A 27,665-nucleotide genomic window follows, 5' to 3' on the forward strand; every position below is an offset into this window, starting at 1 on the left:
ACAATACTAGTAGCGGGGTTGACAGAAGAGGATGGATGCATGTTAGACCTACCCGTGCCCGGATGATGTTAACGTGAAGGGCGGCGTTGTGGGGATCGTACAGCATGGAGAACTCAATGGAGCCGAGAGTCGCTGCACGTGTTAATGATGATAACAACATCCAAACATGTCATGCCACACTGTTATAGAGCTCAGAGCATTCAGAACTTCAGTTAGATTAGAGATAAATCTTAATACCAGGTTCTGACTGTGTGAAAATCTCATGTTGACAAATCTAATATAGATGAAGTATCAAAATGATACTGTTTTCAGATGTTGGTAAAGACTAAAATACGTGTACTAAGTCTTGTAACATTTCAAAGAAGCTGGAATACCGAAATGTAAAAATTATCAATTTCGTAGCTAGATGCTTTGAAATGATCTCTTTGAAAAAAAGCATCATGATGATTACTTTGCTAAGATTTAAAACAAAAATCAACAACATAATGTATTGAAGAGTAACTGCAGTAACCAATCTTTCTTTAACTTTGTCTGAACTAGTACTGTATTAAATGAGAATCTAAGACCAATATGGTACCATATTTTCATATTTTGTTGATCCAAAACAGACCATTTAAACTATCTGATTATCTATATATTTCAAACTGGCTTCTATTAAGTTTACTACATGACATCTGATTCATGTAAAAGATACAATCACATGATAATCAAGACACATGGTTTTGAAAGTACAAAATCTTCTTGAAATGAGTAATGATTTCCTCAAATGAGATTCTCAGAAAGTTAGGACTTGGTATCAAGATTTATCCACACATTTAGCGAGATTATCTCTAAGTTAATGATAAGTAAGCAACTTCATTAGTTCATATCAGTCAGAGGAAAGGAAATTCAAAGGTCTGAGGACATTCAAGGATAGTCATGAATGAAAGCAGACCTAGAGTCACAGGGATGAATAGATTGTATCATGTTACAAATGTACATCCAAAATGTTAAGGAAAAATGACGACAATTCCAAAACATAAAATAGACTAAAAAACCAGTAGAGCACTGGGAATAAATAACAAAATTGTTAAAATTGTAAGAATTAGAATACAATCAACACATTGTCAATAGCTTTTACCGTTATCTAACACCAAAAGAAAGATCAGTCTCGCTGAAGTTCCAACCTTATCCATATCTAGGTTTCCTCAGGAATGTTACTCACATTCCTGACACACTGGTCTCAAGGGTGTGTGGATCAGGAGTGGGTCAAAGTCAGGAAAACAGGTCTGGATCAGGTCAAATTCCTGATGAACGCCAATGGATATGGCCAAAAATTTGGTGAGACAGTTTTTTTGGGTGTTGGATAAAGATAAAAACTTAAATCAGACCAACACATAGACAGGCTTTCATTCCTGAGTACATGTATTAACATGTTAGTGTGGAGACTCACTGTCTTCCTCCTCAAAGTCAGGACTGTACACGTCATGGTCGTCCACGGGAAGCTGCGAATGCTGCGGAGGTCCCACGTAAACCCCCGCATCGTCGTACTCGTCTTCGTAATAATCGTCCTCCCGGCTCTGCCTCCATGTTACGCCGTCGGACCGATCAGTCCGGATGCTGCTCTGAGAACGCATTGAGCTGTGTCGACTCAGACCTGGGGGAGGGCGTGATCGGGCGATGTTTAGGTCAGGTAGACTTCATATAGCTTCTACCAATGATCTGGAGCTTCAAATAATGTAATTTTGTGTTTGATAACTTTAAATTATTCTGATTTACCAACTATTTGAATGTGTGATATTTAGGTCAGGTGTACTTTATAGATTTTAACAATGATCTGGAGCTTTAAGAGTTCTGATTTACAAACTACATTGTATTTGACCACAATCAATATTTGATATCTCAGCTGCTATAAGCTAATGATTGTTGGAACCAAGCATTAAAAAAAAAGGTTTGAGATGCAGCAGTTAATTTAGATTTTTTTCATTGGGGGCTCTAAATTAGGGGTGATATACTGCTGGACTTGAATATGTTTTTCTTTATGAGCAAGAATTAAAAAAAAGGGTTTGGTAATTTTTTTGGAGTGAAATCAAAGTAAGCAGCATGCAAAAAATTCAATTCAATCATTAATCATAAAATAAAGCAAAAGCCTTCAATTTGCTATATTGCACAACATGATTATAACACATCAAAATAGATAGAATTTCAATCAAATCAATAATCATGAAAACAAATCATGAAAACAACATGATAATGTGTTCAAAAATGTATTCACTATAGATCAAGCATTCTAGGTCAAACTAAATAGGGGGATTAGATTTTAACAATTAATCAGATCATTCACGCCCATCAAATTATCAAAAGTGTTCAATTAACTTTAAAGCATTGCAAATGTTAGCTTATTCCAGCACACATGGACAATTAACAGTCCAACATGTTAACTAGCTATAGCATGTACTTCCCTGTTAGGTGCTATCTATCAACCAGAAAAGTTAGTAGAGTTGTGACTTTTTTGTGTGATGATTGTGGTGACAGTATTTATACCTCCTGATGTTCCCTTCTTTTCTTGGCTTTCCTGTATTGTCTGGATCTCTGCAAAAATGGTTTCTAAAAGTTATTCTATTTTGTCAGAATACACAAAGGGTGGTGGGGCTAGTACCTACATTTTAATAGAACTGTATAGACTGTGATAAAACCTGTACGTCGGATTAGAATTTCATTAATAAATGAGGAATATTTGCTTCTCTGAAAATCTGTCAGACTATCCATATCTACTAAGAATAAAGCTATTGGGACTAAGGTCAGGCTATGTCTATGTCAATGTCAATGAACTGTTGTGTTGAGAGCATCTCTGCACAAAATGAAGGAAATGTATTCCATAAATTTTCTAATCGTCTAAATAACTTAAAGAGCCAAAATGTTGGAACTCTTTGTATGAAAGTGTTTCCGGTTCAGGCTCTTTGAGCAGTATTTCACCAGAATATTCCATGAAATTGTGACTCTACATTGTTTAAATATATTCATTCAATTATTCTTCATTTTTGGTCACACCCCAGGGGCGGAGTCTTCTTTCTAAGCATGATTAGCCCTGCCTATGGGTTATAACTGTGACTTACTGGGGCTTCCAGCGCTCAGTGTGTCCTCAGCAACATCTCCGTACATGCTCTCCGTGGCACTGTGCTGGTTGTAGGCTCCTGCGCTGGTGATGCTGGTTCGGCTATCGTAAAGCGGGTTGCTGTTGTAGCTGCCGATGCTGGCCGAATCAGCATCTGAAGGAGTCATGGGGTTATTACATGTATTTCTGGAGTTATGACTTGAGCTTATTAGATCGTGGGGTCAAACCCAGGCCTGGTCATACCAAAGACCTTAAGCTTATAGCACTAACCACATATGAGAAAGAGTGTCATAGTTGAACACACACAGCTACCAGCGGACTAGCCCCCTGCTGTAGTGCTTGCACAACCGCGTGGCCAAAGGGCTATGGAAACAGAGATGCATGGGCACTGTCCTATCCACAGGAAGGATTGTGACTAACTTAACATATTCGTCTACTTGTTTGGTAACTTAGAATTTGAAATGAACTGTTTTCCAGATTTCCATTCAATGAAAAGACATCAGAAATGCAGTGCAGCTCCTGCAGTTCTCACCTGACTCCACAGGAGGAGCCGTTGCTGCTGCTGCTGCTGCCAATGCTGCGCCTCTGCCCCTCCCCCGGGGTTTGCGTCCCAGGCTGATCTCATCCTCTGAACTCTCATCTTCTTCTTCATCGCTGTACTCCGCTGATCCACCCTTACCTCCTGAAAGAAGCATTGCCAAGTTCTTTCAAGTTGCTTTATAGCGAAATAAGACACTGTTGATTTTTACGTCAATGACTTAAATCATTCACTGTTCACATACATTTCTTGTATGACCAGCAATGTTTGGTTAGCCAAAATTCAAGAAATCAGCTCAATACATACACATGTATGGAAGCATGATTAGGGATAATTTCTACCCAAAACTTAACAGAGTTGAACAGTGTCACATTGTCTAAAAATAATTACCTTTCTCATATTTGTCAACCATGTATAGCTTCAAATACAAAATGGACATTGAATTTCATTGCTTTATGTGAATCGAGTGTTAAACAGCACTAACTGTGTAACAACAAAGGTGTATACCTCGAGTTTTAGACCAGGTGTTGTAAGACTTGCCACCCCTAGCCTTGCGCCCCCCGTACCCTCCTCGGGCGCCCCCCTTGCCCCGAGGATCGTCCTTCTTCTGCTGCTCAGACGGCAGGACATACTTAGGAAGCCCCTTAAAGAACCAGGCTCCTGAGCGTTTCCACATCTGTGGTGAGAAAGAAAGTCTTGATGAATATTTCATAAATCAGCTCGTACAGTTTTTCTGTTGCATGCATTTATATCTTATTGTCTATACTATGAACATAGATTTATGTCCTTAGTTTTCGGATTCACTGCTTCATTCTTTTCTGATGGGAAAAAATAAAAAGATGACATATTCCATTAAAGATTTGAATCGATGCTCAAATGCTCAAACTTTGGCATTAACAATTATCAAAGAAAGTTTTTCCATTTATAAGCGCATTAAATCGAAAATTCATGTTTGAAATGTTAAGCAGCCTGGTATGTTTTCATTATTTTCTGCATGCCTTCTGCTTTATTTTCCTGCAAAAACCTGAGAACCAAGGGATCAACTTTGCGTTGTCTAACTTACAATATTAAATGGAATCCAGTGCATATCATCAATATGAGAAGACTTACCTCTCTACTCTCACTACAAATCTTGCACAGGTAAGTTTGGCTGCCAAACTTTGTGGTGAGCTCTACTCCACATTTGGAACAAACATGCTGAAAAAAAGAGGATACAAAAAGTCATGGTTCTATGTATTATCTTATCACAAGAAAATATCCTTTCTTCAAGTCAAAGTAATACATGTATTAATAGAAATTCTGAAATATACTGGTAAATACAGTGCCATACAATTATCCTTTTAATACACATGCACAGAAGCACTTTTTATGTATGTACATGTACCAAAGGGCTCTTTTACTTTTTTGTCCATGAAAAAAAATTTGCTTTTTCATCCATCATATACAAAAGTCATGTACTTTTACAAGATGGTAGATGAGTGTTTGTCGTACCTTTTTACAGTCGCAGCATGTGAGAGGTGAAGACCCCAGCATCCTGAAAGCGTCCCCACACAGAACACACTGTGTGGTTCCATTGCCCTTTGCGGCTTTCTTCATGTTGTCTAATCTATCCACCAGACAGCTGTAGAGAGAGAGAAGACAGTGCAATTGGTACAATTTCCGGGACATGCTATTGTCATACTGCAAATTCATTTACAATGAACACAAAGACAAACTTCATGGCATAGTGAAAATCGAAGCCTTTGAGTTTGGGGTTAGAATCACCATAGTCATACAATGGAAGAGAGAGGAAGTGTTTGATAAGTTTGTGATGAGAGGTCACCACAAAACTCGTCCACTTAAGAACACAACCAAAGTTAGAAAAATTACAGTATTTAAACACTGATTTGGGGAATATATTGACACCAAGCAGCAGGAATGGTGGTAGAATAGAAATCCAAATTATAGCACTAAAAGTGTGCAGAAATATTCCAGAACAACATTGCCTTCCGATGCCAACTGTGTACTAATAACAACACTTCAGCACCAAGGACAGTACACATGAGATGCACAGAATTAGTTGTCACTACTTAAGTGATGTAATGTCACCGTAACTATAGCACCAGCTGACTCTGGTTTGTCAATCTTTATAGCTTCAGTGGTCACCTCACCACCATATACAGCATCAATGTCACTGACTTACTTGTCCTATTATAGCTGGAGTGATGCTGCAGTACTGCACACATCTGCCAGATGGCGTTTATGCATTAGTAGTTCAGCCAGTCTTTACAGGGTAATACAAGGCTTCAACATTCTTATGCTAAAGGTTCACTTTTAGTTGCAAATGAAAACTGAAATAGATATGTTCATCTACAAGGTTAAGTTCTATAGTTGTATTGAGTGGTATAATAATACTGTTTTCATTGATCTTAATACACTCAACTGAAATATTACTTAAAGAAAACTGAAAAAAGTTAGTACTGTTCTCCTTTCGTTTTTTCCACTTGATTCAATCAATAATTTCCTGAAAAAATCAAGACAACCAAGATGTTAGTTAGATTGGTGTGACCTAGTGAGTGATGAGAAAGGCAAATGTTTAATCCTGAAGACAAAATGCCCTTTAGGAATGTGGCATTAACTTTTGAGACTGTCCCTAAGTGTAACATGCACTACACATTTCCATCAGGGATAGTCCCATTAGTGCTAATGCAGAGGGCTGGGAGCAGATGTCATCCTGTCCGTCACATCGTTTACAGGCGGAGAGAATGAACCACGTACACACCGGCACGGTCCCATTAACAGGGTTGCGCTACAATTACCTTCGTACAAGTCGACAACTGCACTTTTGTACATTACGGAGATTCATACGCGCCTTTGCCAAATTACGAACAGGCAATCAGCACGGTATTAGCAGAACCCCCTCACGGATGTACGTATAAAAGGGAAGGTCAAATGTCGCATTCATGCAAATTGCATCCCTGTTATCTAGAGAAAAGCCTCTGCAATGACCTGTCAATTACCTGTTGCCATGGCGGCAGTAGATACAGTTGATTGAGCTGATTAGAATCAGGGTTATCTGGGTATTACAGACCCCTTGGCAGGTGATTTAGAGTATTGCTTAGTGATAAGAGACCACGCTAGCATTCATCACTCTATTCTATGGTGTTTCCTTAGCCATTTACCAGTGTACAAAATTAAATCTACCTTTCTCAACTTCAGGTTGCATATCTGATACATTTTGCTTGCAATCTAACAGATAGACTGGACATTCTTCTATAATATCAGATTCTTGAAATTTAGTATCTATTGGCAGTTATGGTTGATTTAGAAATGATGTATAACCGAGAATACTGAAAGCAGAACTTTGTAGACTATAGACGCTTCAACTCGTTAGAGTATGATTATGTATGATATATATACATATATATTGTATGTATGTTTGTATGTATGAGAAATTATTAGGAGATTTTATATCCCTCTGTGTAGTATTATGTTTCTCTCCGGGTTTCTCTTCTTCCTTATCAGTATACGTCTCATTTCATAGTAAAAAACTCATTAAACACGATGAAATCATTTGAGACAATGATGGGCGGGGGGGTAGACATCTTGTATTAGCTGGCAAATGTTGGATAACGACCAGTCATGAAGTGTATCATACACAATAATCCTGCACTCATATCTGACCTTTGGACATATCATAGTGCTAAACTTGGACTACAGGCATACCCACCTAAAGTTCACGGGTGGCAAGTTCACATTTCCTAACCTCCCTAAATCTTTTTTCAAGCCATCAATATCACTTAAAGTGCACTTTTACATCCACTCTGTCTGTCCTTCACACAGAGAAAAGCCATTAAGCATGCCCGTTCCATTTGCCGACCTCCCAAGGCTTCGTATTAACAGTACAGAGGAGAATACCTTTCAGTTCTATATGCAGCCAGCCTTCAAGTGGTGCTCTTATGTAAGGTATTAATGGAATTAAAATGATGTTTCGGAGACTGCTTGAGATTATTCGGGTGCAACTGGCCCAAAATAGATGAAGCAAGGTAGCTTTGTGATACATCTTCAACTGCTTCTAACCTATATGGACATAGCACTGCTGACTCCAATGTGCTGGGAGTGTGAGGGTAAGAGGATTATGTTCTTGAAGCGCAGATTGTGAAGACTATTTCTGGATGTTGAAGCCTATTCAATATAGCTCATATACTACTTCAATACATGGCCTGATATTCTATGAATCAGAGGGTTGTGCCATCTTCACATTGAAGTAAGAGATGTAAGCAGGCAGGAAAGCAATTTGAAAGAACTCTCACTTGTGTTCTAACAGTTACATGTATGTCCAGCCCCCCCCTCCCAGCCCCCCCCCCCCCAAAAGGCCAACTTTATACTTCTTGAAATGCCAGGGAGAAAGAAGCTACAGGTAGTATTATGATTGACAAATATAACTGGTGCCCATTGCTAAATCCCCATTATATAACCCAACAAACCCCATTATATAACCCAGCAAAACTCATTTCGTTACAGCCTCCATTCTCCAAATGAGTTCCTTGAAACCTGGCTCTCCTCCAACTGTTGTGTCGGCAAACTTGTGTCCTATACTATGCACACGTCACAGACATACCAGCCTCTTTCTTGCTGCATCTGCTCAATGAAGTCTTTATTCTCAAATGATGCATTTGCATAACTAAAATATATCATGGAGGTATGAGGTTTCCGAACTCTCCAAATGAGATCCTTGAGAACTAGCTCGCTTCTAACTGTTGTGTCTGTGAGCAAACTTGTGTCCCACAAAATGCAAATGTCAAATACTATGCACATGTCCCACACTATGCACATGTCCCACACTATGCACATGTCCCACACTATGCATATATCCCACACAATGCACATGTCCCATACTAGCACATGTCCCACACTATGCACATGTCCCACACTATGCACATGTCCCACACTATGTACATGTCCCACACTAGCACATGTCCCGCACTATGCACATGTCCCACACTATGCACATGTCCCACACTATGCATATGTCCCCCACTATGCACATGTCCCACACTATGCACATGTCCCACACTATGCACATGTCCCACACTATGTACATGTCCCACACTATGCACATGTCCCACACTATGCACATGTCCCACACTATGCACATGTTCCACACTATGCACATGTCCCACACTATGCATATATCCCACACAATGCACATGTCCCATACTAGCACATGTCCCACACTATGCACATGTCCCACACTATGCACATGTCCCACACTATGTACATGTCCCACACTAGCACATGTCCCACACTATGCACATGTCCCACACTATGCACATGTCCCAGACCTACCCGACTCTTTCCTGCTCCATCTGCTCCATGAAGTCTGCCTTCTCCATGACCTTGCGGATGGCATCTTGCTCCTCCTTGCTTAGCGGTGGCTGCTTCTGAAACGACGTCAGCTTGTCTGTGTGGAACGACCATCCTGCATTCAATCTGAAAAAAAATCATCCATAGATTATTATTAATAACAATTGAATGTTGTCAAATCAAACAGAGCCGATAATACTTTTGGTCTTGGGTTATGACCTCTGCTTGAACAAGAACCTTTTTCGCTCACTATTTCAGATCCATATCAATGAAGCAGGTGCTGTCTGCCATGTTGGTGTTCTTATATACTTTGCATTAATAGATTGTAACTCTAGCATACACAGCATTTTTGCCTTTGATTGGCAAGCATTTTTCAGGTATTTTTTCCTATAGACATTTGATAGTGGTTATCTGAGAGTGTCAGAATATTTTCAAATAAATAATTGTCCAAAATGTTTTAAGCTACATGTACATGATGCGCTGACATGCAAATGGGGACACCAACATGGTGGCAGACACACCAATAATGTCACATAAAAATGCTTTGTAGAATGACCTGTGATGTAATTCTTGTGAAACGTGTATTTATATCAAAATGTTGAAATGAGTCATAGTGGTTCTAGCATGTAGGGTGCGTACATTTTTACACTGTCCCAGGAAAAATAGGAGCAGACTCTAACACAGTTTATTTTCCCTCCCTGGAAGTGGAATGGTCCTAGTATAATTCATCATCCACAAGAAAGTCTCGTATCTGACAGCAGCATCTGTGCTAAGCCTTACACAAGATTTCCAAAGGGCAAAAGATTATCAGATTTGTTCACGTCAAAGGCAGCTTGTGTGGTGTATGGCTGCTGTGTCAGCAGGAGAGGGAACAACATTGCTTACATGTATATAATATATTACATGCACTACATGTATGTAGTCCAGAAAATGGGCAATGCTTTCAATAGGGTTAGAGCTACATGAAAATCGAGATAAAAACTGCCTAAAACAGATTAGTTTTATTTTCCTCTGATTTGAAAGCAATACCTGATGATGACCAAAAGTGCTGCTTGAATCAACTATGCTACAGATAGTATCTAAATAATTATGCAGATCACTAAACCTTACACACGTACTACATTCTTGCACACACTCATCTTTTACATTGTACAACCTTGCATCACAGGAGTAAAGTGCCTCAAGGTGTAACACAGTAAAGAATAACTAATAAGTATTTTTTATCAGACCAAATGGTTTGATCCACTTACACCAGACATACCCCTTCTCTTTTTTGTCAGTATTGTGGGTTCTTTATCTGTAACATGCTTTTCTTAAACACAGGACACTTTTCTTAAATACAGGAAATCTGTCTTAATGTCCTTTCCAAAGGACTGTATGCCTTTCCAGTAGCATGCAAGTCAGGTAAGCGACAAAGCCTGGGATTCGAACTCTCAACCTCCAAGTCCAGAGGCAGGGCTTCTCACCCCTACTCCAACCACACTAATACTTAATATCATATTATGACTACTAAGGAAACCCAAAATCCAATAATCCCAGTAGACAGGAGCGCAGAAAGGATCTTCTTCTTGAGTGACAACAGTAAGCCCACCCCCAAGCTTTAATGTTTCCTCATTCATAGGAGGCTTGCCTGGCCGTGGTTCAAGGCATGGTGGTTTATTAGTTTTGTCCAACATGTATGGCCTGAAGTAATTGTGATACATGCAATATTCCATATCTCCTTTGATGCTACCAAACTTATTTCCTCTGAAAGCAAAGCTGCTTCACTGTTGTTTATTAGAATTTGGCAACTATGTGACAGCGTGTAATAAAGCCAAATGATGCATGGATGAAATGTTTCAGAACTGCAACTCAGAATTTGATAAAATCTGACAGATAAGTTACAACGTCTTCTGATATCACACCTTGCCACCTGGTGCATTTAGACAATAATCTCCCACATTTGACAGTTAAATGTCAAGGATCTCAATGGCTGATATCTTAAAGGGCAACATCTTTGACGCATGAGCTTCTTGGAAATCCTCCTTTTTCTCAAACGCAACATACACAATTTAGGATACACGACTTATCATCTGACATGGAGACTTTTTTCTATCATTATCATCTTACATCTTGACATATATGCCCCCTTTTGTAGCAAATCCGGGTGAACACACATCAAGCACCCTAACTTGCTTCTAAAGAGAGATTTTATCTGTTGAAAGCTCTTTAGTAACACTAGTGAATTATTGGACTCCTGAGATTCATCAAATGGGTGCATCTTGGGAAGGTTGACTAGAATGTCAAGCAAGGGTAGTACAGGGCCTTCTAGCAGAAAAATTGTGTATGCTTGAACACACCAGCTTTAATTTGAAACAAGTAATCACAAACGCAATTTTTGTACACATAAATAAGTTATTTTGCACCATTTTCACTTTTACTTGGCAGGCTAAGGTCTACCATTCACAGGCCCCTATACTTCCTATTGTAAACATATACGAAAACGGCTTTCAAAAGTCACCTACCTGAAGTTTAGATCATGGAAAACTCACATTGGCAGCCTAGTCTGACCTCTCAAGTGTCGATCTTATGAGTTTCGCCGATTTTTCACCGGCGCAAAGTGGTTAAAACATGGTGAGATGACCTTTGACCACCCTACACAGGAACTGAAAACATCCAAACTACACCTATTTCAAAGTGTACCGGACACTCCAAACATGGCTAAAACCCTATTTTTCTGACTAAATAAAATAGCCACAACCCTTACCTGTCAATTCCAGCTCAAAAACGCCAACATTTCCAACAAAGAGGCCTCCTACATCTACTTTTAACAAGCATATACAAGGCTATTTCTATGAAATTAAAATGGACCTTTTGCGCATGACTGTAATCGTGACCTTTGGCCTTTTATCTGTCCTCAATGCATCAGCAGTTGACACCTGTGGATGATTGATCATACACCTACTAGCAGTGTTAAATATCTTTAATTGACTGTAGATACAAAATCCCTGAACTGTAAAACTAAACATGTACAATAAGATAAAATGTCCCCTTTAAAATTTTTGAAAGAAGAAAGGGTAATACATATCAATATGCTCTTCACTCTACATGTATATATGACTAGTACTAAGTTGTAGGCAATGAAAATCAGATTTTGGCAACACTCAAACTACTTTACAATCTGACCATTTTCTCAGCAATGACTGGGCTTACCACTGTACATTTGGACCTGGTACTAACGTTACATAAATCACTGAATATGCATCAGATAAGGAGAATACCTATCACTGTTCAGTACCGCAGATAAAGCACATTAGTGATCTACGTGTAACTCCTCAATGAACATAGCCAACAGGTAATCTGATACTGGCAAGGATATCACTGAGGGTCATCCTTTGATGTTGATGTACATTCTAATGGCTGACATATTGGCCACATGACAATTTATCACCTCTGCATAATGGGCAGACAAGATTTCACCCTGCCATGTACATTAAAAAAATTCATTGGATGTAAAGCGGTATTATTTATAGGATCTTCAGAAAATTAAAAGGTTGGGCATAGATATCTTTTCAAGCTATTTTCCCAACCAGTGCATGTAGTTTTTTTCAGCCCATATGCTGGTTTGTTTATCCAAGAGTCAGAATTTTATGGGCTATTCCAGATGCGCCTACAAATTTGTGGGAAATGAACCCGCTTGGCGGCCCGCCACATTATATTTCCTCATCCATTCTAATGTTGTCTGTTTGTGCTCTCGGTTGCTGTTCATCCATTCTAATGCTGTCTTTTTATGTTCTTGGCTGCTGTATTCATCAGAAAGACGACAAGACAGATGGCTATAATAATGCTGCTTTGTCTGACAAATTTGCAGGTGATTTGTCAGTGTACTGTGGTAAATTGGTTCCCAAGGAGGCTGGAGGAGAGAACATCGCTCATTACGGTGGGTTTCTGCTGTGACACTGTGAAGAAGCTAATGACTTCACCATTAAAACATTGTGATGAGGATTTAGATCATAGTTTTGCCCAGCGTTTGTCTTTCTATCATTGGACAGAATCTTGTTGCTATAATGATGAATAGAAATAATAGCCAATCCATCATATTGACAGCCAAATTGGCGATTCTGATATGAAAAAGATTGAAATTAGGTCAAATCACAGAAGGGGACACATGTAAGCACAGGTTTGAGGAGAAGATGGAAATAAGTCTTTGGTTAGAGGAGAGAACATCGCTCATTACGGTGGGTTTCTGCTGTGAGATTGTGAAGAAGCTAATGACTTCACCATTAAAACATTGTGATGAGGATTTAGATCATAGTTTTGCCCAGCGTTTGTCCTTCTATCATTGGACAGAATCTTGTTGCTATAATGATGAATAGAAATAATAGCCAATCCATCATTTTGACAGCCAAATTGAAGACTTTGATATGAAAAAGATTGAAATTAGGTCAGATCACAGAAGGAGGCACATGTAAGCACAGGTTTGAAGAAAAGATTGAAATAAGTCTTTGGTTAGACAAAAGCATGAATCTGATGCATAAGAAATTAGCAAATTTTGTTTCCTACAACAAAATAGCTTCAAAATTGCAGACAAAGCCTACATTTGTACACAACTTAGAGTTTACTGTTTGTCTTTTTGTTGACAAGCACATCTAATGTTCTCTTTTGCATTGCAGGCCATATCAAATATGTTAATCTAATTAATCCAGGACATATTTTGTTTTCAAAGAGAGCCTACGTAGTGTGCAATCAGTACCAATGGTATGAGGGATCGTCAAACCTAATGATATTGATTGCAAGTGTAACCATGGTGATACCATTGCAACAACTGATCAAATCAACATAAGAAATACTTTATGAATTCACATTTTGTGTTAATCAATAGTACCTGCTCCTGCTGAGAACTCAATACATTAAAATCAGAATGTTTACATGGTCGTGATATGTTATTTGCCACATATGACAACCTGATTCCATGTTAAGAAGGGCCTGTCCTTGGTGCTGAATATAGATAGACACAACATTCCCTGGTATGCAATACATATTCTATGCAAACGCAAATACAGCTGTCCCCGGCATAGTACCGGAACGGCAATGTCCTTGGTGCTGAACATAGAAAAATGTATTGCTAACTTTTCCTGTGTTATCTCTTGTCATTGATACTGAATATAGGAGTATACTAAGCTAAGTTACTGGTGTAGAAAAAATCCCCTTGTTCTAAAACGCCTACAAATGGTCCTTTCCTTGGTGTTGACTACTGATAAATGGCTGTACTTTACCTAGTATTCAATACATGTCATTTACGCACTTTAATTTAGCACAGAACAGGCACATTTTGACCTGTCCTTGGTGCTGAATATAGACAAATTGTTAGTTTCTTTGATATTGAATACACACAAATGCAGCTGTCTCTGGTATGGACCAAGCACAAACATGCCTTGTCCTTGATGCTTAGAAAATGGGATTACGTGTTTGTAAGATACATGCCATTTGTAGTGAATACATACAAATGCAGCTGTCCCCGGCAGATTAGGCACAAAATGGACCTGTCCTTGGTGCTGAATATAGGAAATGGGACTTTCCCTTTGTTAGTTATTTTCCATTGGTGCTGAATGCATACTAATGAAGCTGGCTCTGGTATAGAACAGAAACAAAATGGACATGTCCTTGGTCCTGAATGTAGAAAAATGGAACCTTTTTGTATTCATTACTTTTCATTATATATGCAGCTAACATTACCTCTTGCATGGAAAACATACAAATGGGCATGTCTCTGGTACTGAATATAGATAAATGGAACTGTTACATTCAAATAATTTCTGTACTGAATATATACAAATGGAGCTTTCCCTGGTATAGAATGTGTACAATTGGATCTAGCCTTGGTGCTGAACTTTAAAAAATACAACTGTTCCTGAACTCTAATAACAATAACCATACACTCTAAAAAGATACATCTTGGTTGACAACACATACATGTATCTTAGATGCTGAAAAAGGGAAAATATATGTAGATATAATCCACGACATTCAAATTGAGTCTGTTTCTTGTGGTGCAACATATATTCTGTTCTCACAGTTTATACTGGGTCTTTGACATACGTTCCAAGCAATCAAGTTCAAAGTCATGCCCTTTAAATCTGAGGCAAGCATGAAGGTTGCTCCAATGTTAAAAGCCTCTCTGTTGTTAAGCAATATATTACCAAACATTACCCAACAGACCACAGATTGTAGAAGGTTCCTGCAATTTCTTTCCATTTCTCTAATACGGCTGTTCAGCACAAACTTCAAAGTTTAGGCTGAAATACTAGTACTGTCTGCTCATCTATCTATACTTTTTACTAGTGAAGAACTCAGGCTTTTATTACACAGTTAAAACTCTACATAGAAATTTTATGGGTTAAGGAATTAGCCTTTATGGATATCGTTACAACTACAGTTGAAAAACTTTTATAGGCTGAGGATTCAGACTTCTAAGTTACTATTGGACACACATTGATAGTTTTACTGGTTGAGACTGTTAAGACACTTTTTACAAGCATTTTAACACCTACAAGGGGCAAATGACTCAAGCACAAGGGACCCTAGCAGACATAAAACTACTCTTTCATGTACTGCGGAGAAACAAGCTGTGAGATAATTCACAACCTCGCCACTTTCCCCTAGTGCTTACTGAAGGGAGCTAGACGTTATGAATTGCACTGTTCAATTATCCTTGTCCCAGCTGTCCTTATAACTAGCAGAACACTTCATGAGTCATCCTGAGAAATGGCTTGGGCAACTGCGGGGGCAACACCCCAGGTCCCAGCTGCGAAAGGCAGAGAAAATTAAACGTGAATGGGGTGAGGTAGGAGTTAGATGGCTGGCATCCAAAAAAAGCATTAGACAGATAGAAGCTGCATAAAGAGCAGGGGTCGTACAAGATTTCACATCAGTTGAGATGGCTTACATGGACCCCGCAGCTATTACGCCCCGTGTAATTCAAATAGTCGTGGTGGGAAGAGAGATATGGGCATCACACAGAGATGTTTATCTGGACTTTTCATTATTGGGATTTTCAAGGTTAGCACTTTGTAATCCATTGCTGCTTTAGCTTATCTGTTTTGATCTCATCTCAGCTCCTTCTTTTAGTGGTGGGTGGATGGATGAATATTTCAAAAGGTGGTACCACATGGATGTAATATTGCATTCAGTAGTTGTGGTCAAAATGCATAAAGTGCCACGGCGATCACGAAACAACTTGACTGTTCTTTATCTTTATTGGTCTGGCCCAAAGCAAATGACGGCACAAATTGCGACGAGAAACACTTTAGCTGTCTGGAACGTCAGAAGAGAAAGGCAGAGACTTTATCAACAAGTCTCAAGGTGACTTTGAACTTCACTCGGAAAATTCAAAGAGAAGCTTCACGCCAAGAAGACTTAAAATCTCATCAGGTCCATTTTCTACTCGCTACTTCACTTCAAGGAACAAAATGGCACAAAGATGGCAATCAGTTAACCAAATGGCAACGCTTGAAGGAGCATAACCTTGCAACATGTTAGAAGGAATAACCTGTCAGACGGAAAAACTTGTTAGAAGGAATAACCTGTCAGACGGAAAAACTTGTTAGAAGAAACAACTTGCTAGCCTTTCTGCCATTGACCAAGACAATAGAGGAGCATGTTAACATATACGAGAATGTTAGATGTTAGCAAATCATGAGGACCTTGCTAGGAGGATCACAATCTGTCAACAGCTTAACACCAGCTGCTACTCAGAAATTTCTAATTAAAATTCCCCTTGCATGTTGGGGCAAGGGGACATCTAACATGTGTGTTCTTCTGAAGGGCCCTCCTGATACATTGTAGCCGCTACACACATCCAGATGCTCCGGGCTCATTTCTTGCAGGTAATTTGCACCAGTTGTATCAAGTATCAGAAAGATGATTGAAGTTAGAGACATCACTAAATAGATTTCTTGTTTTAATCAAAAGAGGTGGAGTCGCGGATATCATGGGTCTTACATGTAGATACATGAATAACAAGTAATATAATAAAGGTAGATCTTGCATTGATATCTATGTACGGACTATCAGTATTGTACTTTGAAGATGGAGCTGGCAAATCAAGATTCAAGGACAGAACAAGTTTTATTAACACTTTTTGTCTTTAAAATTGGTTTACTTTATGGCAGCCAATCGGTGATCCTGGATAAGACTGTACCACAAATGACGATGATTTTGATGATTTTGTCATGTTTGCATACAAATTGCTCATGTTTCATCATGTACATTAGGTAGGAATCTAATATATAGACTCTTTGAACTCACACCAAACCACACAGAATGTGTATACAACATTAACATCATTATCTAGCACCTAATTAGACAAAAACTTAATAATTTTATTGCTTGACAACAACCTTGAGTACACAGAAATACAGCGGTCCCATGTATGGAACATGTACAAAATAGACTTCTCCTTGGTGCTGAAAATAGAAAAATTGAACTTTCCCTGTATTAGGTATATGTCATTGCCACTGAAAAAACACAGATGAAGCTGACCCTGCTAAGGAATAGGCACAAAATGGTCCTGTCCTTAGTGCTGAATATAGAAAAATGTTACTTTCACTAGTGTTAGATATATGTCCTAAGGCTTCTTACTCCACAAGGCAAATAATATCAATTAAAGCACAATATCTCCTACATGTATTAAGAAACAAACTTGCTATAGTAGTATAGCTTGGCAGCATCTTTTGCTTACAAATATCAACAACCACCGAATTGGGGAAGGAGGCACTAAGCTAACTGACATCTTTTGCACCGCAATCGTCCTTCAGTAAGACAGCTGGAGCCGTATGGTTCACGTTTGGAACGCTTTATTCGGCCTTTTACACAATAACAATATATCAACAACCAAGTCAGATTATCAGAAGCATATTCTACAGTCCATGAGTGACTTGTCAAATGCAACATTGCCAGCATTTCTGCCATTGGCCAAGGCAATGATGAAGCAATTTCAGAACTTAATCAGATCTGAATTGATAGCTTTTGGCATAAAATCACATTGAATATGGCTTTTTATAATTGCATACTGTCTGTACCTGTCAGCATCTTTACTGTTATTATGTTTTTGGCAAAAACAAGAATAAAGCAATTTCAGAAGCTGATTAGATTTGAATTGGCAACTTTCGGCATGGAATCACATTAAATCCAGTCTTTTATAATTGAAGAATTGCAAGCATTTCTGCTGTTATGTCTTAGACCAAGACAATAATAAAGCAATTTCAGAAGCTGATTAGATTTGAATTGATAGCCCTTGGCATGAAATCGCATTAAATCTTGCCTGTGGTGCCTAAGCAATCAAGGCTGTCTATTGTTAGGTAAATCACTCGCATATCAAATCTTTCAATTAATGAATTCAGTGCGGCTTTCTTTTAACTAAGATTGCTTTATTAGTCAATATGATGAAGTTATGACTACTGTATTTTCATCCAAAGTACTAGCGATTATACAATGTATGTGGTCCTTCAGAATTCAGAAAATACTCAATCACTTCACAAATTTTTTGTCAAATCAGTCTTAATTCATTTACATGATTGCATATATATCTTGATATACTTAAAGATTACATGTATGTCTTGATGGTTTCTTAGAAGATATCATCATTTGCTGACAGACAGTTTTCCAGAGTATTTCTTGTGCTGGCATAAAGTAATATCACACTGATTAAGAGACAGTGATATTACAATCCGATGCCTACTTCAAGAAAATTTGGGTTAAAACAATAACATTTAGAGACACTAGTAAAGGGATTGCCAATCCTCAATAAATCAAATCATGAAAATTTAATAATGATATATTACATTAATGATCATACAGTTTACGATGCCAATTAAAAGTTTCTTTTACCTTATCACTATTAAGTAAAGCACTGCCTCTTGTATGCATGAAATACACACAAATGTAGTTAATATGGTGGAACACCTTGGCAGATGGCAATTTCAAATCAACAAGACGGGTAAAAACAAAACAATTAGACTCATCTAAATGTCCCAGTCAGGCATAAAATGTGGGGATTGTAGTGTAATATCTAGATTATGCCTTTAATTCTGATGTGATTTGAAAAGAAATTTGTGGAATTATTCTTTCTATCAACACTTCAGACTCCAGATTTTTCAATCAAAATTAATTTCTTCAATTAATTACATCAATCTATCTAATGACACCTCTGCAGCATCCTGTCTATGTTATTATGTAAATTGAGTGGAGAAGTAAAATTCTTATCTTTTCCAATGCTTGTTGTTTTCTCAAAGCTATCTGTTGCATTGTTGTACCAGCTCGATGTGGGTTTACAATTAAAAGGAGCCTAGACATAAATACACATACATACATAGGAGGATACATCTACTTGGCTGCTTGGATCTGGCAGCAATCCCTGATTTTAAGACCCAAAGATTTTTTTAAATTCTCTTTTATCAATGGATAATGAGTGTGGTAATGGCTATTTTTGATAAATATATGAATTGTACAAAAGTAATGTAATCAACAAGTGAAATTTCTATATGCTTCTTCAATCTTGTGTGCATGTACATCATGTAATATAGATAATTGTACATCTAACAACAATTGTTACAAAAACATCCGTATGGTGTAAGATATAATCAGCAACATGTACATGTCACAATACAACAATCAAGAAAATCACTATAATAATAAGACAATTCAATTTTAGGAAATTCCATTTAAAAAAATCACTGAATGACTGATGCTTATTGAGAAAACAATTACATGCAAAAAGGTTGTTAAACAAGTGGAAACAAATCGAAGTGACTTACTTCGCACGTAGGGCCAGCTGTCTATCATTGGGGCACACCCATCGATCGATCCTCCCTCCTGATGCCATCTCACCCATATTGTGCCGCGTCGGCCTGCGTCGTTCCCGCCTGATCAGCGGCGGGCCCGCTATCCACCCACATAAATCAGACCACCATCCCCCGACGCCGACTTTTCATTAACACGTAGATAGCGTCAGAGCCCAACCCACCTGTGAGGAGAGTCAGAAAACAGAGCACACTATAAGACTTGACAGGTGTATAGTACGTGTGGCAGACAATATGATACAGGGTAAGCTTCCCGCGGGGGAGGTCACGCAGCAAATCTCATTTCCATCAAGGATGTGAGAACAATCAAAGAACAAAGTTGATACACCTGCCTGTGGCAGCACCACGTCAGCTACAATGTATCCAATCTCCCTAGCAACCACGGCTTTAGGTATCAGCGACAACTGTAGGTAGGATTTATGATTTATTAAGATCTTTATGAAGGCTTTATCCAGCCTGTCTCATCAAAGACGGAGCAGGATATAAGTGAAAGCCGTGCCTTTGGGGATTTTTGTGATGATAGTGGTTTCTGAAACTGTGCACATGTACATGAGCCTTTCAGATGGGGTTGACATTTACAGGCCCTAGTGCATGTGCAGGGTGCATTCTGATCACATGTTGCTAGCTCATCGATCAGAGTCAGATTCTAATGATACTGTAATTCTTGTTTCTTTCAATGTAACTTTATGTTCACTGTTTTCAGTGTTACCTAATAGATGTATCGTGAACTTATCATAACCGTGAAAAACTTGTTGTAATTATCTATGTTTCCTTCACACGTCCGTTCCGTGAAGTTAAAGTTCAGTGAAAATTTTCATCTTCTTTACACCATGAAATTTTGCTACCGTGAAGATAAAGTGAATTACAGTAATAAGAAATGAGATTGACAATTCAGATGATCCAAGTAATACTAAAAAAATCAAGAGATATTCATAATCATTTCCATCATCCACCAAAGAACACAGATGTCAGTTACATAAAGCACATAATACATATTACATTCTTACTTGATATTGGATTAAACGATAACAGATGTATCAACAACATATCAAAACTCAAAGAAATCTATGCATCGAAAGGATCTTCAGTTATAGATGCAAACAAAAAACAGAAACGGTGTCCTGGCATCATTTAACAGTGAACCCCCTTCCAGGAGATAATAAGTATGCCTATAGTACGTACAGCAAATCTTATATGATCCTAATTGGGTACCACCTCCAGTCAAACCTTCCTGCCCCCGTCTATGATTCCGAAGACCCCTGACCCCCTAAGACTAGTTAGAGGACATTAGAATCCAAGACTGGAGCTAGTGAATCTTCCAATCACAGCAAACAGGAAGCCAGGTCACGATTACTTCTCTAATGACTCCAATTAAGAATGACAGTTGAACTCGAAGCTCGACCTTTGCCAGTCGTTAAGTCCTGTGAGGCATCGTTCCAGGACATGATGAGTAGATTTTAAAATGGAGGAAACTATAACGGCTTAGAGACTAAAGCCCCGCTCCAAATACCCAGTCTTACATATAAAGTCTGGATATACATGTAAAGTTGTCCGAGTTTATCATAGACTGGATCAATGCACAACTGCACACACATGCACATGGACCTTACATGTGATCTGTATGTTATAGGATGCATACATGGGCAGGGTGGTGACGTAAATAGCCTGGTAAAATATGGCACCAGACTGTAAAAAGTTTGTGAAGCGGAATTTCTTGGAAGTGTGACGGAAGTGCTAGTAGAAAATTCAGGCGATCTGAAATAAGCAACTCAAATCATACAAAAATTTGTCAGACAAAATAGAGATCATTTTTTTTATTGTTGCTTTTTACATCATATTCAAAACCATTGACAACATCTTTCAGACATTCAGCTTATTTAGGTGGGAAGAAAAACAGCAGTTACTGTGATCTGTAATGTATTGTGCCAAAACTACTAGTATTATTAGGGCATGATAATACAGCTCTGACTATCTGCTTCCATGCCTGATGATAGATCCTAATATCTCTTGTTTAAAATTTACAGTATACAGTAGGGTCCACAAAGTATGAAAGGCAATAAAATTCATCATTGTACTTAAAGTCTGGCCTTTCATATGCATGAAGCCAAACAGGTAAGTTGAGTACACATGTTTTTGATGGTTGTCTTCATACAGGCACAAATTACACCATAAATTTTGAATAGTATTGGTTATCATTTTACAAGCCTACCACATCAGTGCTGTTACAGAACTGTTATAGTATGTTTGCAGCAAACTAAACGCAATTTGAAGTTTAATTTTGCATGTAAGAATTTTGCCTGATAAAACAATACATCAATGTGTAAAACATAATTTTTCAAGTAGTATAATTACTAGTAATATATGATCCATAAAATGATGAAAAGGTCACAGTACATCATCAGAAACAAGAAATAAACCCCTTATGTTATTATAATTAAATCATCCTATTTTCAGAAAACACAATTATTAAACATCGAGATCTACTTTTGGATAATTTCCAGATATACAATCATATGTTGGTCCAAACAAAATAACTGCATCAAAGAATAAGTAATTTCAATGTACATGTATTCCTATATGATAAGGTTAAAATGAAGGCAAAAAATTTGGTTACTGTCTAGTAAAGATTTCCCCTCAATTGACTTTAAGGCATGTTTTGTAAAGGTAACTAATAGTAATACAATGTACATACATGGATGATACATGGTTGCCCCGCCCTCTTGGTAACCCAAAGTTGGCAACTAAACACTGCAACACAGCTCTTACATGTTAAGACAGAGATATTAGCTTGTTAGTTATTGATAACATCAATGACTGACCAGTATCTAACTAAAAATGAAGAGTTTGACACACCCTACCTTTTTCAGTACGTCAGAAATATCTAAGACCTCCGAAACAGTCAGGAACTCTCTCTTCACTTCAGTGTGAATTAATTAGTAGGCCTACTGGCCAACCGTTTTATGTAGCGGAGACAGACACACATACATCAATAACGATACGATTGCTCAGATTACACGTAAATCAGCGCCAATAAATATTTGATGAACGTCCTGGCAAAAGTAATTGATCCTTATGAGTCATGACTGTATAGCGTTCTAGTAATAGTGAATAAGATATGCATGCCATATGGTTATACAATATACTGGAAACATAACACGTTGTTCACTTTGCTATACATTGCTGCAGAGGTTGTATTTTTGTGTGCATTATAGTTGCCTTGACAAAATAAGCTTTTAACAAATTGTTTTTCTGTTTGTTTAATGACAAAACAAAGCGGTCAAGCATGATCTGATTCATTAAAACTTCACCATCATTCCATAAAAGTGTTTTTAGTCACAAATTTTGCATTACTGAAATATTCCCAAATCAATTCTAACATTGATATCATAATATTGAAATGCATTATGACTCAGATAATGATACTTAGCAACAAATGTATTTAATCAATATAAGATGATATGTGCATGTGTGTGTAATTGCGTGATTTTATCTAGATTTGTAGCCTCAGGTTTTTCATTGATTCTTACCTTGTCAGTGCTGATTTAGCATTTGTATTTGGCTCCACGGGATTGATTAAAATGCAGAGGAAAGTTACTGATTATTATCAAATTTGCTTAAATCTTGAAAAATCATAGAAGCATGTTTGTGTATCTAATCCTGGAAAATATCCAAATTGTTCTATTCACTCAATCAATGGTGACAAGAAAATACTTTAATTTTCAAGCCTTTTCATATATCAACGAACCAATGTGGGCTTTGATTAATTCAATCTGATACTAAACACGTCAAGCAGAAGTCTATCTTGTCCATACTGAAACAGGTTTGGACAGTTCAATTTTTCCAGTTATTGGACACTTGGCAAAGTCAGGGTAATACATCATATTGCAGGTTAGGAAGCTCGAGATGAACATCAATCAAATTTAAACATGAATGTCATAACCAATGGTTAGCCATATCGGCACCACATTGGCAAAATCATTATGTTTTTCGCATGCATGGTTCAAGATTCAAATTCCTCTCCTAGCTACAGTAACGGTTACAAAATTACCGCACTAAATTATTGATACTCTATCTGATATAATTGCTTGCACTGCTGACCACAATTTTTCAGAACTTATCTGATTCTACGCATGTCTTTCCAGCTTAGTGTCCTTATTATTAATTCTACACACAGCTCAGGTATACAAGATTGACACCACCTCTTGGCGGTATTAGTGTGTCAGCACCCTGTAATCTTTGGCCGCAGGATCGCAGTGGTTGGCCTGCTACGACCGATCCTGCTAAAGCCTGCGCATGGATTTTTCCATTCGCTGTGGTTTGTATGTACAGATAGATGGGATGTAGGGAAGTGTCATTAAATATGCAGGGGGATTATGACCTGTAGGCATTACCTTTCCCACAACCTGGGGGACGATGCTGTAAAACATTGTCCCTCAGGGACTGGCCATGGGGGTTGAGCCATTCAACATCAATTCTAGGTCAAGGAATATACATGTACATGTAAGTTAAGTACACCGTACATGTACATCATGATACATGTATCATTCAGAGGGGTTCATTTTTTGTGTTTTTCTCGGTGTCCTTTCCATCGCAAAATCAAGACACGGAAAATATGCCCTTCTCTTGTATCAATACTGTAATATGAAATTGTTCCAACAGCAAACTTAAAACATTGTGAAAACATTTGTCCCACTCCTACCGAGAAATTGAGTCTGTTAAAATAGATGCATGAACAGTTAGGAAAGATCCCCCACAATCATGTTTATCTCCAAGTCCAAGCAGATGGTCATGATTTGCAAATGTCCATTGTAAATGTTTTTGACTTTTTGACTGGTCCCTCACCTCAACATTTGGTTGTTAACTTTGAATTTGCTGACTATCAGATTCTGCAGATGTTGGGGTGGATGGCTGTCAGAGAGCCAGGCGGTCAAAAAACATATTAAATATCTGATAGTCTTCAAAAACAAAATCTGCTTGGAGATTACATGCAGTTCCACATTTGTTACTGGAAGGTCCTTTATTGGCCTTAAAAATGCCACAAGCACAAGTCTGAATTTTCATCCCTATATGTTCTGTAAGTGTAATGAACATTTAGAATGGATACTTCATCATGGAGTCATATCACAACTATATCTCATACTACATTACCATAAACATGTTTATGACTTTTGGTAAGGCGATAAATTCTTGGTTCCTTTCATAACTGACAGTCTGTAAGATAAGAAATATTGGTAGGATACTATAGAAATCAAATTAAACAACAGCGGGGCTTTCACAGTGTCTTTATGTATATCTCTAGTGTATGACTTTTGTACATTTTACCATGTAGAGTCACAGGACATTGATTTCCACCAAATTCTAGCGTTCATGATGTAATTATTACATTCAAAGCTGAAAATATATTTCTGTATTGTATTTGTAGTAATCATAGTACAAGGAACATTCAAAGACATACAATCATAACAGCTGCTTTGGAAACATATTCCTTTGTTATGTAGACTAGGTTTGATAAAAAAGAAATGAAAACATACCTGATTACTAGTAAGACTGCATCTCCAAGGCCTTAGAATGTGACACTTTGACATTGCACACCAAGTAAAACAGAACAAAAGCCAAATTTACAACCGTCTATGGACATAAAACTGGGCTACCCTGAAACCTTAAGTAGACCTCCAGTCATTAGCTGGCTTGAATAACTGGCTATCGCAAAGCTTTAAGGCATGTAAACAGACTGATTAAAGGGTACTGGTCTAATTACAGACACAGGCTGACAAGCTGTTATAGTCATCAGTATCAAACAAACAGAACGCAGATTGCCATGAAAATATTCAAAAGAGTCAGTCCATGCAAATGTGATGGCCGCAATTTTAACACTTATTAAGCCGAATCCTTTCACGTTGTATTTATCAAAAATATTCCAACAGATATTTATAGTTACCAAGACGTTTGCCGTGCCAATTCCCGGTGTACTAGTAGCTTTTCATTACACCTGGTAATAGGAGCTTCTGGAAAATGTCACTTTTAATCATCAACCTGGACATTGTGTTCTTCCATTGGGATTCCAATTGGGCACACATGTATGGTACTGTACACTACATGTACAACTACAAGGCTATTGTTCTTATCTTGACAAATTCTCCACATTCTATTGTGGGACTTTGCCATGACTGGATAAGAGGTGCGTTTCTTGTGGATAAGAGGATTCAAAAAGAACAGAAGTTCACAACATCTGGCAGCTCTCCAAACAATGCTCTGTGGATGAACCTCTCTCCCTTAGTGCCATCAGGGTTTTAGACTTTCAATCAATCAAACCTTGATGAGCATGCAAGGATTTCCAAATCATCTTGATGAACGTATTTGATATGTAAAAAAAAAGACTCCTTCTGCATGTATCTATATCTAATTTAATACAAGCCTCTGGAGTTGACGATATGAGACAGCCTAGATCATGCCACCACTACAAATTATAGAACCAACACACTCATAAAAATATTAGACTTATAGGAACTTAGGGTCCATCCTGGAGTGCTTGTTGAAATGAAATCTTAAGCCTTTCAAGTTTTAGCCATGATCGGATGCCTTCCCTCAATAGATCTAGAGCATGACAGCTTTGCTTTTTACCTTCATGGTACTTGACCATGCCATGTACATTTGAAAAAAAAGAAAAGTGTTGTGTCAGTGTAAATTCGGAGATTCCATATCAGATACTTTAACCTTTCCCTGCTACCTGCTCCATATATATATCATTCAAATTTGGTGCCAAAAGGCAACCTCAGCAGGAAGAAGGTTAAAAGTGACTGGTTTGAACCAGAAGTGAGAGCACCCTTGGTGCATACCAGGTCCACATTTCAATCAATATCCCGACCCTTAAGTTTGCCGCCATGTTTGTGTATGGATCAATATTACTTCTACCACCCCCACACTGGGGGAAAGTATTGATTTTTACACTCGGAGGCATAGACATTGAAGTCAACAACACGAACTGTCTTCCCTGGGTGAAAGTAAATTGCTCCTTCATCGAAGTTCATGGTTTGCCCTCATAATGCTTTTTAATGCTTGAAATAAAAAGTACATCAGGGTCTGAGTAAATATATTCTGTTTTCTGCATCATAGATTTTCATTCATTACCAGCCCTGTATTCTTTTTGTCAAATCGCAACTCGTTTATTTTTGTCTGCCATATCAAAAATCATTCTGCATATTGCTGTCCAATTTGTAGGTGGTTATTTTGAGCCCCTTGGTGATGAAGTGTTGCCATTTTCATTTTAAGAACTTCTATATCATAAAGAAATGTAACAGGAACTGTTCTAGGTCTCAAGACTTAAATTTAACCTTAGAAATTACTAGATATCTGGGTGTAGTCAATATTCTACTACAAGTTGTTTGTATATGAACCTTAAAGTTTGTTTATTAATGAGCAGCTCAAATTGGCTTGCAGGCCGCTTTTCAATTACTGTTACAGTTACGGTAAACATTAAGACTTCCTCTTAGAGAAAATAAAATCTAACTCACCTGATTCATGTACAGCCAAGTCAATAACTTCTGTTTTTCTGAAACGACTAGTGTAGTACAAATATTCCTTCCACATTACATCAATGAAAGCCACTCCAACCTGCTAATTATAGAGGTGCATTATTGACTGTTTAAACACAGGCTGCCCCTGTCAAAGGGGTGAAACGTCACAAGTAGGACAAGTAATAGGCGGCAATCTGTCCCTTGGGTAAACACTGGCATTAAGCCCATCCCAGCTGTGTGCATATTTGAAGAGTTGATATATTCCCAGGAGAATATGGTGATGTTACATATGGACAACTGCATCTATTCAACTATACAAATCACAAAATCGTCTT

At 38.0% G+C, this 27,665-nt stretch overlaps 1 protein-coding gene across 3 annotated transcripts in view; it reads right to left on the bottom strand.

The window, feature by feature from the left end:
• The window catches only part of LOC136444922 (rabphilin-3A-like), a 40,964-nt gene that overhangs the window by 9,053 nt on the left and 4,246 nt on the right, over window positions 1-27,665 (bottom strand). For 2 of the 3 annotated variants that reach the window (XM_066442716.1, XM_066442710.1), the window contains exons 2-11: window positions 19,772-19,980; window positions 8,961-9,104; window positions 5,124-5,253; window positions 4,743-4,829; window positions 4,140-4,308; window positions 3,627-3,776; window positions 3,096-3,248; window positions 2,524-2,571; window positions 1,433-1,636; window positions 53-132 (exon numbers count right to left, since the gene is read on the bottom strand). In XM_066442716.1, coding sequence (XP_066298813.1) covers window positions 53-132; window positions 1,433-1,636; window positions 2,524-2,571; window positions 3,096-3,248; window positions 3,627-3,776; window positions 4,140-4,308; window positions 4,743-4,829; window positions 5,124-5,253; window positions 8,961-9,104; window positions 19,772-19,848 — 1,242 coding nt within the window. In that variant the 5' untranslated portion in view covers window positions 19,849-19,980. The remainder of the gene's footprint in view (window positions 1-52; window positions 133-1,432; window positions 1,637-2,523; window positions 2,572-3,095; window positions 3,249-3,626; window positions 3,777-4,139; window positions 4,309-4,742; window positions 4,830-5,123; window positions 5,254-8,960; window positions 9,105-19,771; window positions 19,981-27,665) is intronic. The other variant, XM_066442723.1, reaches the window with a different exon arrangement.

This window comes from Branchiostoma lanceolatum, chromosome 1, assembly GCF_035083965.1.
Source record: "Branchiostoma lanceolatum isolate klBraLanc5 chromosome 1, klBraLanc5.hap2, whole genome shotgun sequence".
NCBI classification, from domain to species: Eukaryota; Metazoa; Chordata; class Leptocardii; order Amphioxiformes; family Branchiostomatidae; genus Branchiostoma; species Branchiostoma lanceolatum.